The sequence below is a fragment of the Amborella trichopoda genome, chromosome 4 (assembly GCF_054954075.1).
Source record: "Amborella trichopoda isolate Santa Cruz 75 chromosome 4, AtrichopodaSantaCruz75HAP2 v2.0, whole genome shotgun sequence".
In the NCBI taxonomy this organism is placed as follows: Eukaryota; Viridiplantae; Streptophyta; class Magnoliopsida; order Amborellales; family Amborellaceae; genus Amborella; species Amborella trichopoda.
The window spans coordinates 9029991-9045377 of NC_142339.1; the positions used below are offsets into that span (position 1 = coordinate 9029991).

General features: G+C 35.5%; 1 protein-coding gene across 11 annotated transcripts; it reads left to right on the top strand.

The window, feature by feature from the left end:
- The first annotated feature begins 466 nt into the window (after positions 1–466).
- On the top strand, positions 467–12988 carry LOC105421304 (putative pectinesterase 11). 11 transcript variants are annotated; one of them, XR_016054063.1, is made up of 7 exons: positions 467–606; positions 1839–2013; positions 6215–6361; positions 8999–9062; positions 9161–9205; positions 9345–9584; positions 12215–12988. XR_016054063.1 is itself a non-coding variant. In XM_088864816.1 (7 exons), coding segments are annotated over exons 4-7 (351 nt in total). In that variant the 5' UTR covers positions 467–606; positions 1839–2013; positions 6215–6361; positions 8999–9060; the 3' UTR covers positions 11319–11610. The 11 variants fall into 11 exon arrangements, 9 of the variants coding, with proteins under 9 accessions (XP_088720942.1, XP_020528359.1, XP_088720943.1 ...); XR_002282395.2 differs by lacking the exon at positions 12215–12988 and adding an exon at positions 10572–10843; XM_088864816.1 differs by lacking the exon at positions 12215–12988 and adding an exon at positions 11255–11610.
- The last annotated feature ends 2399 nt before the right edge of the window (positions 12989–15387 follow it).

Sequence of the window (15387 nt, forward strand, 5' to 3'; positions counted from 1 at the left end):
TAGAGTTGTGCCCCTAGTTTTGGGGTAGTGCCAAATGGCTCCACCGAGCGATCTGAAATAAGAATATCGGTGGAACCTTAGACAGCCCGTTTCTTCACTCTCAAATAAAAATATGGGCGGCAAAACTGAGCTCCGCCCAAAGCACGTCCGAGGTTTCTATCCGGGGACCATCATAAGTGAGAATACGGGCGGTCGGAGGATGGCGTGAAAAGGAAAGGGACCACCACACCACTGCGCTCTTTTATGGTCTCTACATTTTGTTTATTTGTTCCTACTTTTACTACGTTTGTACCACACTGTATCCACACGTCACCTTACAAAAATTTCCATGCCCTGCGGCTCACTCTCATCGTCCTAGGTGGGATTTGTAAGGACACCTGACTCCGATTCTTCCATGGGCCTTCATCTTTCCTGGTAAATAAATACCACATCTTTCTAACTCTTCAACTGCAAATAAAAACATGCGCTAGGTATTTAAATGGTGAAATTGCACACGATGAAGTTTCATCCGTCGATGAAAACTCCCGTGACTCTGAACTCTGACTGGCTCTCGCTTCCGAGTGGCGAACCAAACACATGAACACCGGCCGAGTATGGCCGGGACAGGTAGTTTACTACTGATATCTTCCTTTTCTTTTTTAATTTCATCTTTAAAGAAATAGATTTTGCAGATGTTTTCATTAAAGACTTGAGAAAATATGGTTCTTTCTCATGCTTGGATATGTGCGGTCTTTCAAAACCCGGATAGGTGGGGGTATGAGATTGCTGGATCGGTGACTTGGATCAGTCCGGACCAGCGTTCTGTAAAAATATTAAAATTTTTTTAAAAAAAAACAAGGAAGTTTTGGGGTCGGCATTTAGGGGACCTAAGAACATCAAGTTGAAAAAGGGGATTTTCGGAGGGGAATCGGCAAAAAGAAAAAGATGAAAAATGGGATCTCTGAGTTTTAAAACACTTGTTATATATCCATAAAGGGTTTCTTCTTTCTTCTTTGTTGTTCAGTATCTCTTACAATTGATGTAACATGGATGAAAATGTGGTTTATGTTTCTGCCATTGGAGGTTTCTTATCTTTTGGAAACTTTACATGTGCTCTCTTAGGGTGAATCTGGGAACTAGACCATGCGCAAATGCTTTTAGATGGATTTAAAAAAATTAATTGGCTTTTGTGAGCCTTATGTCTTCATTACTGGTGACAGTGGAGAATTGTTCTTAATAAGATATTTAGGCTCCTATTCCTGCTACCTTTATTGTTATATTTATGGCACATGGAATAGGAATGGATTGTTCCTTAACCTTTTATTTGCAGCCCTAGAAATAAATCACTGTACTTTGCGGAAAACAAATTAAGGTGACATATATGGAGAGGTTGGTTTCATGGGTTTTATTGTAGCCTACTTCTCTTCAAGTCACATGGCATTATGCTCACAAAACCTAGTGTTAATTTTAGTCAAGTAGCTTCACTTATGGGTTGTAGAGATATGGCCTAAATATTTTAGCAACTTTTTGTAAGCTTCCACCAAATAAAGTTCAATTAATCTTAATTTACTTCATATGCTTGTAAAAGGAGCGACTTATCTTAAATTTGGATGTTATCTTAATATAAAAGTGTAGAAAAATGTTAATGACTACCAAGAACTTTACGTAGAGCTTGAAGTCAGTGAAGTACTGTTATTGAGTGCCGTGGATTAAATCTTAACATGTGATTGATGTGCACGAAGCAAATTGTTTCTTCAAAGTATCATGAATTATCAATTATGTGTTAATGTATTGTTATACAAAGTATTGATTTGCTTAGTTCTATGGTAGTTAATTTATGTATTTCTTTGTTAACACAGGTAGCAGAGTCATGGATCATGTTACATTCATTTTCTTCACAATCTCGAGAGCCATTGATGAGAGACTTCAGAGAGCTGACTTAAATTGGACAACGATCACAGTAAGCCAAGATGTCATGGAAGCATCCCATCAAATAATCAGCAAAGGGTGGCGATCTACATTGATCAGGATGTGGTAGGTGGGGGTGCGATAGACATGTTTGTCCTATTACCCTCGTGTGTAATTTAAGTTTGTTCTATCACTCTCTTGTGTATGATTTATGATTTTTACTTATCATATGAAAGGGTAAAACAAATGGTTATTAAAATTTGCACCTTTCACTGGTTTCCTCTCTTACTTACCAAACTCAAATGCTTAAATTACTATTATGATCATTATGACCATGTATGGTCGCACAGGTCATCACCCTCCAATAAAATGATTTGATGTGTTATCACCCTCCAATCAAGGGCTGATACCGCCCAACGACCCGGATTTAATTTGGGCCGATCGGATAGTGACAATTATGTTTTTTCTTTGAATTTTAGTATTTTCTCTGTAAATACAAATTGCTTCAAATTTGAAGCATCCACTCTTAAAAAATAGGCGCTCCTAAAAATACTATAAAAAAATATTTTATAAAAATAACTTGAGCAAAATACCCCTGAAACTTTCAATGGTATTTTAGTTAATTTATCTTTAGTGAACTATGTCTTTATATTTTTTAATTATACACACTTTAATGAGAAGAGTGACCTTCCAAATTTTAGGTGGTTTGGTTTTGTATAAAAACGATTAGAGTTCGTGGCTGTTAGATCCACTAGGCGTATAGTACTGCATTTTCGCTTGAGCATATAAAAGTTACTCCCACATATATGTAAAAATATATGAGAGAGAGAGAGAGAGAGAGAGAGAGAGAGAGAGAGAGAGATTGCACTTTTGTTATATGATGTTTGAGTAAGTCTTGGTCTCTATTTAGTCCATCATTGTTTGGATCATAGTGAGACATGAATCATCAATACATTTTTGCAACTCGATAACTATACCTCCATTTTCTTTGTTGGTTTCAGAAGAAAGAAAAAATGATTTAACGGCTTCCATTTTTGCTCATCTAGATCTCTCTCCATATCATGTTTTTGGCGTGGCATTTAAGGGGACAACTAGAACGTGTTTTAGTGGCATCATTGGATGCTAAATTTTGCCCCCTTTATGGGTGTGCACACAAATCACACTGCCTTTTCCCAATTATTTGGGGTCGGCTACACGAATCTTGATTCATCATTCTGCTCTATCAAGGGCCATACCCTCAATTAATCTCATATAACTATTTTGTTAGAAGTTTGAAAATCTTGCTCGAGTAGAGATTGCTTGACCAGAGGAACTCATCCGGTTAGATCTTTTGAATCCTACTTATCTTGTAAAATTTTCTTTCTAACCAAATTCTCAACCAAAATCTTTCGAACTTATTGGTCGAACTAAGAATCAAGCTATCCAATCCTATAACCCTAGAAAAGCCTTAGGAACCAAGGGAACCCCTGGGAATCCAATTAGCTTCTTTATTCCAAATATGATTCTACTTTGGTTCAATTCTATTATTTCTAAGTTTGTCTCCTTCAAACCTAGTGTTAGAGCCCAATAAGTGTGCCTGTAGCTAGACTAGTGGGTGACCTCTCAACAAATACTGCAAGCAATGGATCAAGGTGAAGTCATATGAGTCCTAATAGCGCTGTCGTCTTACCATTTGGGACTAACACGAGTTGGCATGATTGGCACTCCACCTCATTGAAATGTAGGATGAGGCCAAAGTGAACCGGCATGATGGGCATTCCTAGGCACAACCGGAGCGACGGGTCAAGTTGAAGTTAGATGAGTCTTAATAGTTGCGCCCTTTGAACATTTGTTATAGGGGCGGCAACTTGGTCGAATCGACTTACTAACCCGATGGGTTCTCCTAAGCCGGGTCTAGGTTTGAATCGGTATATTGGACTCAACTCATCGGGTCTGGGTTCATTTGACCTGGAGCTGACCCAGGTATTGGTCAACTCTGCCCTTCTTGGCCCTATATTTATGGAAAATTTTTATATAAGGTTGCCAAATGTAGAATTAAAGATCCACATTAAAAATCTATTGGAAAAGGTTGTTTTAATGTTGAAAAACCCTCTAATTGATTATTTCGACATCGAGATATATGAATATGAAAAATAAAAACAATTATGAGTCCCAAAAATAGTACATCTTTGCCACACATTATGTAGACCGTTCATTTTCAAGATTTTCATATGTTTATAGATATACTTGATTTTAACCATTTTTGGAGTTTAAAATTTTATAATTAGATATGAAAATAGATTTTGAGATAATCCTAAGAATTTTTTATACCAAACTTACATGTTAAGATAAAATTTGGAGGTGCGCCTTAATTGGATTGTTTAAGGTTGCAACCTTATAGAAACCACACCCTATATTTATATATGCAATTTATACATAACCTATATTATTTATATATATGTATTATAAAATACATATAAATTCGTTATTTTTTTTTACCCAGACCATTACCTAATCCGGTCTGGTGCAGGTAACTGGCTTGGCTCTGTGTCCAATATTTCATGTTTCATGCTCATGTCCCACTTTTGAGAGAATTTGTGGTACTTAAATTTGATTTTTTTTTTTCTATTCATTGGTTAAGCTCAAATTTGGGTGTCCATACTTCTTACCATCATGCACTTGTAAAACGTATAAAAATAATACTTTGAAATAAATAAAAGAATAAAATGACCAAAATACCCCTGAAGCTTGTTTGAATATTTCTATGGAATTGTTTCGTTATAGTTTTTATAGATACGTGATGGTGAAAAGTATGAAAGCACGAAGTTTGAGCTTAATTCGATAAATAGAAAAAGAGATAAAACTAAAATACTAGATGCACTCTGGGAAAGCGGGACATGAGCGTAAAATGTAAAACATTGGGGATATTTTTTAAATTTCTCAAAATGTAGGGGACATTTAGAAAAATTTAGTAATAGAGAATATAAAATTTAAATAATAAAAATATATTACGAAGGTTAATTAAGTCAATCAAGCACCTTTAAAAAACGAGCCAACGCATATGTTTGCAAAGGATTCTATGGCATAGGTGGCGAGAAACCTCACCTGTCCTAGGTTCACCACCTTCATTGACACTATTTGCTTTGCTAGAAACACTATCAACGTCACTTGGCTAGTGGACAACTCAGATTGAGCCTCTACTTGGTGGAGGGGGGTTACAGGTTCCATACCGTACAAAAATCTCTTCTCCTAAACCTTTATGGGTCCAGCCTTATCTTTTTAGCCCTTGACCCTAACTGATCCCTTTTACCATTTTTCCGTCAAACTCGAACCGTGGAATATAGGCACGAAAGTCTTTCCCTAGGCTCTAGGACACTGAGATAACTGGGATTAATGTAAACCCTAGTTCAACTCCTCCAAACTACAAACAACCAAAAGTCCTCATGACCTAGTCTATGTTGTACCCCAGATGGACCATAGACTACCATGGGTGCCTACTACCCCAACGCCTTCGAGTCTCTACCAAATCAATATAAGTGTTAAGCAACTCTGTTTTGAGCAGGAAAGGGGCTGCGGTCGTGGTGTATCATCCCCACACCCAGTTACCATGTCGTGGTATCCATTCCTACCGGTGACACCCCCAATTAACATCTTCAAAATGTAACTTCCTAATCTATTGAAAAAATATAAGTTCCTAATCTATTGAGAAAAAGGGTAGGGGCCTATCTTCCTCACTGAATTACCCAGAAAGAAAAAACTTCTGGCTCAAGAAATCTCGTCAACAAAGGAAAAGGTTGCTCCACGTCCCCTCTGTTTGATTTACGCCTCAAATGCAAGTGTTGGGCATGTGGATCCGGCATGACCATGTTGGCCTCCCTTTTCATTTCAACATTATCTCTCGTTTCTTTAGTATATTACATGTTTAGTGTGGTCTATTTCTAACCTCAAATGTCTTAAGATCTTTAAATTTGGTATTTGGCAAAATTCTTAGCCAACACAGTCTACAACAGAGGAAGTGGCTGTGAAGCAATTTTTTCCATGGTCTGTAATTTGGAGGGACCCATTCCATTAACATTTCCAATTAAATCGATTTTGTTTAGGAGCAAGTCAAGGTAGAGGAAGAGATATTGAATCTTTAAGCCTTGGTTTCTTACGTGTAAAGACCACCTCTTCCTTTTCTTGTTTAATGTGCATTTTCTTATTGATTTTAACCATAGATATGGAATCTCCCTTGATTCTATTTGTTGAATTGTCCATTTCTTGATATTTTGTTGGTTGCCTTTCCATTTTTAAGGTTTACATGTTGATTTGCCATTTCTTTAGCTTTTATCAGTTTATTGTCTTTCAGTGGCATTTGGACACTTCATATATCTTATGGTGTCGCTTATCGACACGTCTCAGCACGTAGACATGTGTCGATTGGTGTAGACACGTCCCCTCTGTTTGATTTACACCTCAAGTGCAAGTGTTGGGCATGTGGATCTGGCATGACCAAGTAGGCCTCCCTTTTCATTTCAACATTATCTCTCGTTTCTGTCATACATTTCATGTTTAGTGTGGTCTATTTCTAACCTCAAATATCTTAAGATTGTTAAATTTGGTATTTGGCAAACTTCGTAGCCGATACAGTCTACGGACAACAGAGGACATTGCTGTGAAGCAACTTTTTCTATGGTCTGTAATTTGGAGGAACCCAATCCATTAATATTTCCAATTAAATTGATTTTGTTTAGGAGCAAGTCAAGGTAGAGGAAGAGATCTTGAACCTTTAGGCTTGGTTTTTTACGTGTAAAGGTGCCCCCTTCTTTTTCTTGTTTAATGTACAATGTGCATTTTCTTATTGATTTTAACCATAGATACGGAATCTCCCTTGATTCTATTGGTTGAATTGTCCATTTCTTGATATTGGTTGCCTTTCTCTTTTTAAGGTTTACATGTTGGTTTGCCATTTCTTTAGTTTTTATCAGTTTATTGTCTTTCAGTGTCATGTGGACACTTCATATATCTTATGGTGTTGCTTGTCGACGTCTCAGCACTTAGACATGTGTCGATTTGTGTAGACATAGACCAGACACGTTGATTGTACATGTCAAGTCATTTTATTGATGTTTAGTACATGTTGACACGACGACACTTTATAAAAGCTTTGTCATTGTTTAAATTTATACAATAAGAAGCCTATGGCCACATGGTAGAGTGGTTGTTCTTGACATACGATGGCATGAGATCGAATCCTCGTGGGTGGCTCCTTTATGAGTACTTTTTTTGGAATATTTTGTAGAATTGCATTTTCAATAATTAATGCCAAGCATATGATAGGTACCTAGGATGTGTTCAAGTAATATACCACCATCTACCTCCATGCAGGCTGCTATATGTATATTGTTTGCGAATAATTTTTTATATATTAGATAGTTATTTAATAACACGAATTTATTAGAGTAGAGAAATCAAATTATTTAAATATTGGGCAAGCTTTCTATGCTTCCCCTACAATGTAAAACTTATATACTTCCCCTTATCCAACTGTTCATTCTTAATGGAGGACTATGATTGCCCCAATCACAATGTCATATCTGTACACTGTTTTATTTTTAATTTTTTCTATAAAATAATATGAAACCAAATTTTGGGAGTCCAATCCTCTATAAAACTCGCACTTGTAAAAAATACAAAAAACATATTTCCAATAAAATAAAATGACCAAAATACCCCTGAAAGTTTCAAGGGGTATTTTGATCATTATATTTTATCGAAAAATTATTTTTAATTATTTTTTGTAGGTGCGCCCCAATGAGAAGATGACACGTACCAAATTATAAAATGATGAGTGGCTCACTTGGTCAAAAAATGACGGCTGGATGGTAGGGGAAGCATAGATCTTCTATGCTGTATGGGAAGTATAGAAACCTTGCCCTATCAAACCTGACTCAATTCCAAAGAACTCTCATAAGACAAAAAAACATGATATTGTTTTAGATAATATTTGTCTATACAATTAACTTTTGACCAAAAGGTCCTAACTTAAGTATAAATTTTGTAATGACATTTTTACCTCTGTAAATAGTTACCAGTACTCATGAATAGTACTGGTGAATATATTCATGAAATAAATAAAAAACTATAAAAACCCTAGAATCCTTAAAACAACTAAAAGCCCTGGAAATAAGCCCTAAAAGCAAACTGTAATATACATCTTTTAAAGTTGAATAAAAATAAAGAATAAGAACGATTTTTCCCTCCATCATTCTGTTAGCAATGGGTCTGAATTTCATGTGTTCATTATCATGGAATCCACACTTTCTTGTGGGTTTTTACAATGAATCTTCTTGCTCATGGTTCTACTGAACTTCCCCTTGGATTCACTTGGTTTTATAAGTTCCATCATTTTCTTTGGTTTTAATTGTTTGACATTGTTCGTCTTCGCATTTAGTTACCAATTTCTTGTTTCCCCTTTCGCGGTGATGATTTTTCTCACATTAATAATGTTGTATTTGGTTTTTCCCTTTCCTATTTGAGAAACTCAAGTATGGTCGATGACATTTACAGAAACTACTTAGAAATTAATTATTTCTTGCTAAAGAATATTAAAGAAAGTGTGTGAGTTCAATGTCTAGATCCAAGAACACTGATTTGAACCCGAAAGGGCTGGATCAGGTGGCTTGTTTTAAAGTGGTCCATGACATTGATCTTGTGTTATTCTTTTCATTTTGATGTATATACGGTTCTAAGACCAATTATTTACAATAATATTCATACTCAGATCAGTTTCTTGCCTACTATTCCAGAGATAATAATTTGTGGGCCAATATTTTAAACACTTGCTCTTCATTTGATGCTATAGTGTTTTCTGGAAGACTGGGAAACCTAATGCACTCCCAAATATGTTCACATGGGGAACTTCATTGAAGGATCACTGTCCTCTTTAAAAAGGAATATGCGGGACATCATTTCTTGTGCTAATCAAACAGCAGTTTCTGTATTAAACAAGTACCTCTACTATGTTATTTGACAAACATAATAATATACTATTCTAAATTCATGGAAGTATATTTTTTTTGAGAAAAAAATTCATGACAGTATATTATGTTATGTATTAATCATGTCTGGTGATTTGTTTCATTTCTTACAGAACTCAGCACCGACTCCTAAAAGTGGGGCAGAGAATGGTCAAGCAGTGGCTGTACAAGTATCATGTAACAAAACAGCTTTTCATCATTGTAGTTTGTTTGGATACCAAGATACTTTGTATGACCACGAGGGCTAACGCTATTTCCATAATTGCTTCATTCAGGGTGATATTGACTTCATTTGTGGCGATGCTCGATCCCTCTATGAGGTAAAAATTCGCTCTCAAAATGCAAGTGATTGATAGTAAAAATTCTCTCTTAATGTGGTGTAGTAGGGCCTTCGTAGTCATCTTTGTTGCATAAGGGGATCATGGCAATTTTGATTTTATCTTTTTTCTTTGTTTCTAGGATTGAGTTGAATTTTATTGGCAAGGAAAAGTCTTGGATCACAGTCCAATATAGACAGAAGGGATCTGGTGAAACTGGATTCTCCTTTGTAGGTGGTCATATCACTGGGCATGGGATGGTATATTTAGGACGGCCATGGGGTGAGCTCTCGACAGTAGTATTTTCTAACGCCCAAATAGACCAACTGGTCATCCCTCAGGGGGGTTGGGATGGTTTTTGGTCAGCTGAGGACCGAAGCAAGTAAGTCTCTATCTTCCCCCCACCCCTTCTTTTCCTTTTCTCTCATGATTAAACATATATAGGAAATAATATTTGGAATTATATGTCATTTTTGGCACTCTTATCCAACTGAGCTCGATTGGATAATGCAAGGGGATTGACATAAATATACATGAAGCTCTGCTTCATGAGACAGCCCCACTTAAGAGTCAAAATTGAAGGGATATAAGATAAATAAAAAAGTTAGACCGACATCTACCAAAAGCCATGATTGAGCTGATATTTGAGCTTATCATTATCAAAAAGGAAAAGGAAGACATGTAAGAAAAACAGATAAATGGTTGGAATGTAATAGCATCTGGCCCCCTTTATTGAAGTACCGTGTATGCACTGGTTTAATGTTATGAATCTATCAACTCTGCATCTTTTGTATATGAACCAGTCTAATATTATGAATCTATCAACTATGCATCTTTTCTATCTCATGTCAGTGGGTAATTTAAAGTTTAAATATTATTGATAAACAGTGATACATAAGTAGCCATTTTGATTATCTGTTCCTAAGTTTTTTGGCATAAAATGTAGACTAAGAGTTCATTCTGATTTGCTTGCATAGTTTAATGCCAATGGCACGATAGGGCGTTGTTTTTTAACAATATTCGTAGACTCATCTGTAATTGAAAATTTTAAAAAGCCATTTATAGAGTTTGTTCTATGCCTTACTCTTTTCTTTTTTTCATTTTTTCAATTGCTGAGATTCCAAACCTGCCATCCTCGGGTTCTTCATAGTCGTCTCTGTTCGGTTAGAGTTTTTGTTCTATTTTCCTTTTGTCAGATGTATCTCTAGTACTAGCAGATAAAAAAAAAATGTATCTCTAGTACTAACACCTCATTTTCCTTTCCCTTTCCCCCTGTCAAATATATCTCAAATTACTAACCCACTCATTTTCCTTTAACAAATATATCTTAAATATCACTTACACATAGCATATTTCTTGGTGGTATTAGGACTATGTATTAGGAAGAATTTGCATGTTGGGGACCTGGTGCGAACACCACAGGGAGAGGTCCATGGTCCTATAAGCTGACAGAGGCTGAAGCACAGAAGTATTGAGGAAAGGACTATATCAACGGATCCACATGGATCATTTGATTGTAGTTTCTTTATCTTATCTCATTGTTACGTTACTTTTGCATTTGATATTACATGAAGTTCCTGATATTCATGGTTTGGTCAGTAATGGACCCGGTTATGGCTGGCAAGGTCCGCCCCGCATCTCTTTCCTCCTCTCCGACCCCAAATAAAAAGAAAAAAAAAAAAATTGTTTTGTTTGCCATTTCAGAATAATGATCTTGTGAGCCACTCTTACACCTGGGTTAATAGCTCTCTAATTATTAGCCTTTGATACTGTCTTGCTTGTAGGTTTGGAAATGGATGACATGGGGATGCCTCTAAATGCAAATTAGTTTTTCTAATTTCTAACTTCCTTTTTCTATCCATAGTCTAGATAGGGGGAATGCTCCTTTTGTCATGAATGAGCATTAATCTTAAAAGCTCAACAAAATCCAATCTTCTCTTTCCCTATGCTCTCTTGCATCGTTTAGTTAACCAGCTGATCTCTTTCTCTGTGTCAAATATCTACCCCTTCTCTCGCTCATCTCTACCTAAATGCCTGGTTCTCCCTATGTAGGCAAAGAAATGGAAACCCATGTGGAGATTTCTACTGCTCTTTCAGAGAAAAGGAGCAGCTCTAGGGATGTTTTTCATCATGGTTCAGAAGAGATATATGTGAAAGGAAAGTATATATGGTCTACCAGGTTAATTTGGAAGGTGTATATTGTATACTTTCCTTTCACAATATGCACCCATGCAAGTTTCTCTCTCTGGACTACGGTCAAAATTTGAGGGTACAATCAAATTTGAACCTATGCTTGGTTCTTGCTTCTTAATCTGAACAGGTGCAAGCCTCAATTCAATCTGTAAAAGTAACAAGAACCTCTAATGGTTCCATCTCTCAAATTTTAAAGCATAGGATCTTTGCATTGATCCATGAGAGGAATCTGTGCCAATTCAGATCGCTTTGGGGTTTACCTCTGTTTACCCACGTTGAGAAGCTTGTCATTTAAAAGAAAAAATCGTACTTTATTATACAAGAGCACCAAGAATGAGGCAGTGTTGCGATGATTAAAGAAAACAACTAAACCATGACTGAGATGCAATACATCCCTCAAGAAGCGCAGGAAGAAAATGCAATCGCGTTCGAGAGAGAAAAATGCAATCGCATACTTTGTACAGAAATGCTGATGCTAACGGTCCAAGCTCCTCCCTAAATCGGGATTCGGACCAAGGATTGCATAGATCTATTAAAAAAAGGTTTTAACCAGAGGGTGGCTGATTCGATCTACTAAACACGTCATTTTTTTTTATTTTTTTATTTTTAACGGGTAGTTCAGTGGGGATGGCTTCAAAGCTCAAGATGTCACTTTGTGTCGTCCCGTTACCTTGACCTCCTTTGGACCGCATGTCAAAATAAACTACCCACTGGATAATCTTAAGGAAGAGAGGCTTCATTGTAGCTAATGTTTATCAATTGTGTTTAATGGATAATGAATCTGTGGATCATATTATTCTATATTGTTTTTGTACACAGGAGATTTGGAGTTAATGCAGACAGCTAATCAAATTAAATATCCTTAGTCCTCAATCAATGCCAATTGTGTTATAACAATGTATGAATCCTGGATTAAAAAAGTTGGGGACAATGTTATGAAGGTTTCTTTGGGTCTCTGTGATATGGAACACTTTGGAGTGAACGCAACAGAAGGGTGTTTGCAGGTGAAAGTCTAGATATCTATTCCCTAAAAACAAACACCCTTGCTACGGCGGCTAATTGGCTCTCCACAAACAAGGATAGCAGCTTCATTCCTAGAAATCAGATTATTCAAAACGCTGCAAACTTCCAAAGTCGATCCAATGGTAGACAATCAATATGAGATCCACTACAACAGGAAAATCTAAAACTTAATTTTGATGGCAGCTCCTTCAAAAATCCATGTCTTGTTGGGTTTGGTGGAATTGTTCGTGATAGCATGAGCAACATCATATTGACTTTCTCGAGCCCAAGTAGCATCACAACTGTGAATGAGGCCGAAACAAGAGAATTGTTGGAAGGACTGAGATTATTTTCCCAGTTAAGTGGAAATAAAATTGTTGTGGGCGATTCAAAAAAATGTGATAGCATGGGCTAAAGGAGAGATGAAACCACCGTGGAGATTCACATCCCTGTTTGACGAAATGTTTTATTTTTTAGCTTGCGACTCTTTTGAGCTCCTTCATTGTTTTAGAGAGGCTAACTTCGAAGTTAATTCTCTTGCTAAGGGTCGTGTACACCAATCTTCTTTAGTGGTTATATCATTTTCTCAAAGGTGTAGTTGGCATACGGATGCATCTGTAGCTGTAGAGGTAAGGTGCACCTTCAAATTTTATCATGGTATATAATTTTAATATAAATTATTTTTAGGATTATCTCAAAATCTATTTGTTTATCTAATTATAAAATTTTAAATTTTAAAAATGGTTAAAATCAATTATATCTATAAACATATGAAAATCTTGAAAATAGACGGTGTAGATAATATATTGTAAAATGCACTATGTTTGTGACCTAAAATCTTTTTATTTGTCATGGTCATACATCTCGATGGCGAGACGATCAATCTAATGGTTCTTCAACATTAAAACTACTTTTTCCGATGGATTTTTGAGGTGCATCCGTAGTTCTATACTACAAGGTTGCATCCTTATATAAACTTTTTCCTTTTCTTAATTGTACTCTCTCAATGTAATTTTGCTCATGTTTAAGGAAACTTGTGGTTATCATTCAAAAAAAGAAACGAAAATATACACTTCAATATTTTTTCGTGCTGATATTCTTTCTTCCTTATGACCTACTTTTTCAATACAGCCATTTTCGAGCCTCAAATCGTCGTGGCTAATTGTTGATGTTATTAAACCAATGTATAACAAAATGGACTGGTAACCCGATCACCCAACAATCTCTCTCTCATATTTGAGTAGCAGAACAATTGAAATTTTATCAAATAACACAAAAAAAAAAGTATAAATACACAAATAAGAAAAACATAAAGTGAATTGTTCCCTCCACTAAAATTTCTATGAAATGTAGAGCTCCTTCTAAAAGTTACATTATTTACTCTTACCACTGTTTCTTTATCTAAAATAATCCAAAAAAAAAAAAAAAACACGTCTCTCTCTTTCTTAAACCATCCCAAAACTCAACCCAAGCCACCTTTCACTCACTCTCTCTCTCTCACTCAGACACCTATGTACAAATTCCTTGGGGACAAAATATACCTGTTTTGGAGGCTTGAGTACAATTGAGTTTCTAGAACCTAACTATAAATAATATGAGTAGTCATCCTATGAGACCCTCCCACACCCATGTGTGTAGGACCTCAAAGGATCACCATTAAATTTGACACAGATCTCTAGAAAATTCAAGTCTCACACCCATGTGATAACTTTTCTAAATATCTGTGCGAAATTTAATGGTGATCCTTTGAAGTCCTATACATATAGGTGTGGGAGGGTCTTATAGGATCATTACTCAAATAAAATAAGGAAAAAATTTATATAGAACAGAGGCTTTAAACAATCAAATTTGAGCTTACCTCAAAAATTTCACTAGAAGAGATTGTTTTGATGCCCAAATATATCTTGACATCAAGATGCATGACATGAGAAAAAAAACGATTTCAAGTTTTAGAAATAGTGTATTTTGTAACACATTTTTGGATTGTCAATTTTAAAAAATTTCAAGTTTTCATAGATATATCGATCTACACTATTTTTGAAGCTTTAAACTTTATAAATAACTATGGAAATATATTTTAAGACTAGCACAAAGATTTCCAGTATTTAAACCACATTTTTCAACACTATTTGAAGGAAGGCTCTAATTTGATTGTTTAGAGCCTAGGCTCTATACAAACTGCACCCATAAAACAAAGGAAAATAAAAAAACACTCTATTTCCCTAAAGATGAAAATGTGTCCTACAATCTCTACAAAATTAAGACCCGTCTTATTTTTGCAATACGTGTCCATCCTTAACTTTGGATTCAAAAGAGTTAAAAAACTCCAAAGATAAAAAGTTAGTTATGGACAATTCAAAAAATAAGAAGTTTCTAAATCAACGTCGGGGATGTCTTGGCTCAGTGTTCCTAAACATAAGGGCAACTCTATATCGGCATAATTTGGTCCACTCAAACAAGCCCACGATTGAGAAGGAAGAAAAGTATGAACTTAGGAAGAAAAATATGAACTTGGGAAATGGGACATCATTCAAATTATGTAGATACGAGAAAAAATAGATTTATAAGTCTTGGAACTAGTGCATCTTGTAATGTATTATGGAAACTATTAATTTTCGAGATTTTCAAGTATTTATAGATCTACGTGATCTACATTATTTTTTAACATTAAATTATATAATTAGAGATGAAAATAAATTTTTAGGCCACCATAAAAAAATTTATGATACTGAAACAACACATTTGAGCACTATTTAAATGTGCGCCCTATTTTTATTGTTTAGAGCCTCACCTTATACAAACCATACCCTTTGAAGAGTGCACATGTTGAACATGATTTATATAAGGGCTATAAATTGATTTTATTTTTTACTTTCAAATATAAATTAAGTGAATATGGAGGCATCCATACATCATAAATGTCGCAATATGGGGCATCCATGCATCTTAAAATAGCACAAACAATATAAATAAAAAAATATCTTTTAATA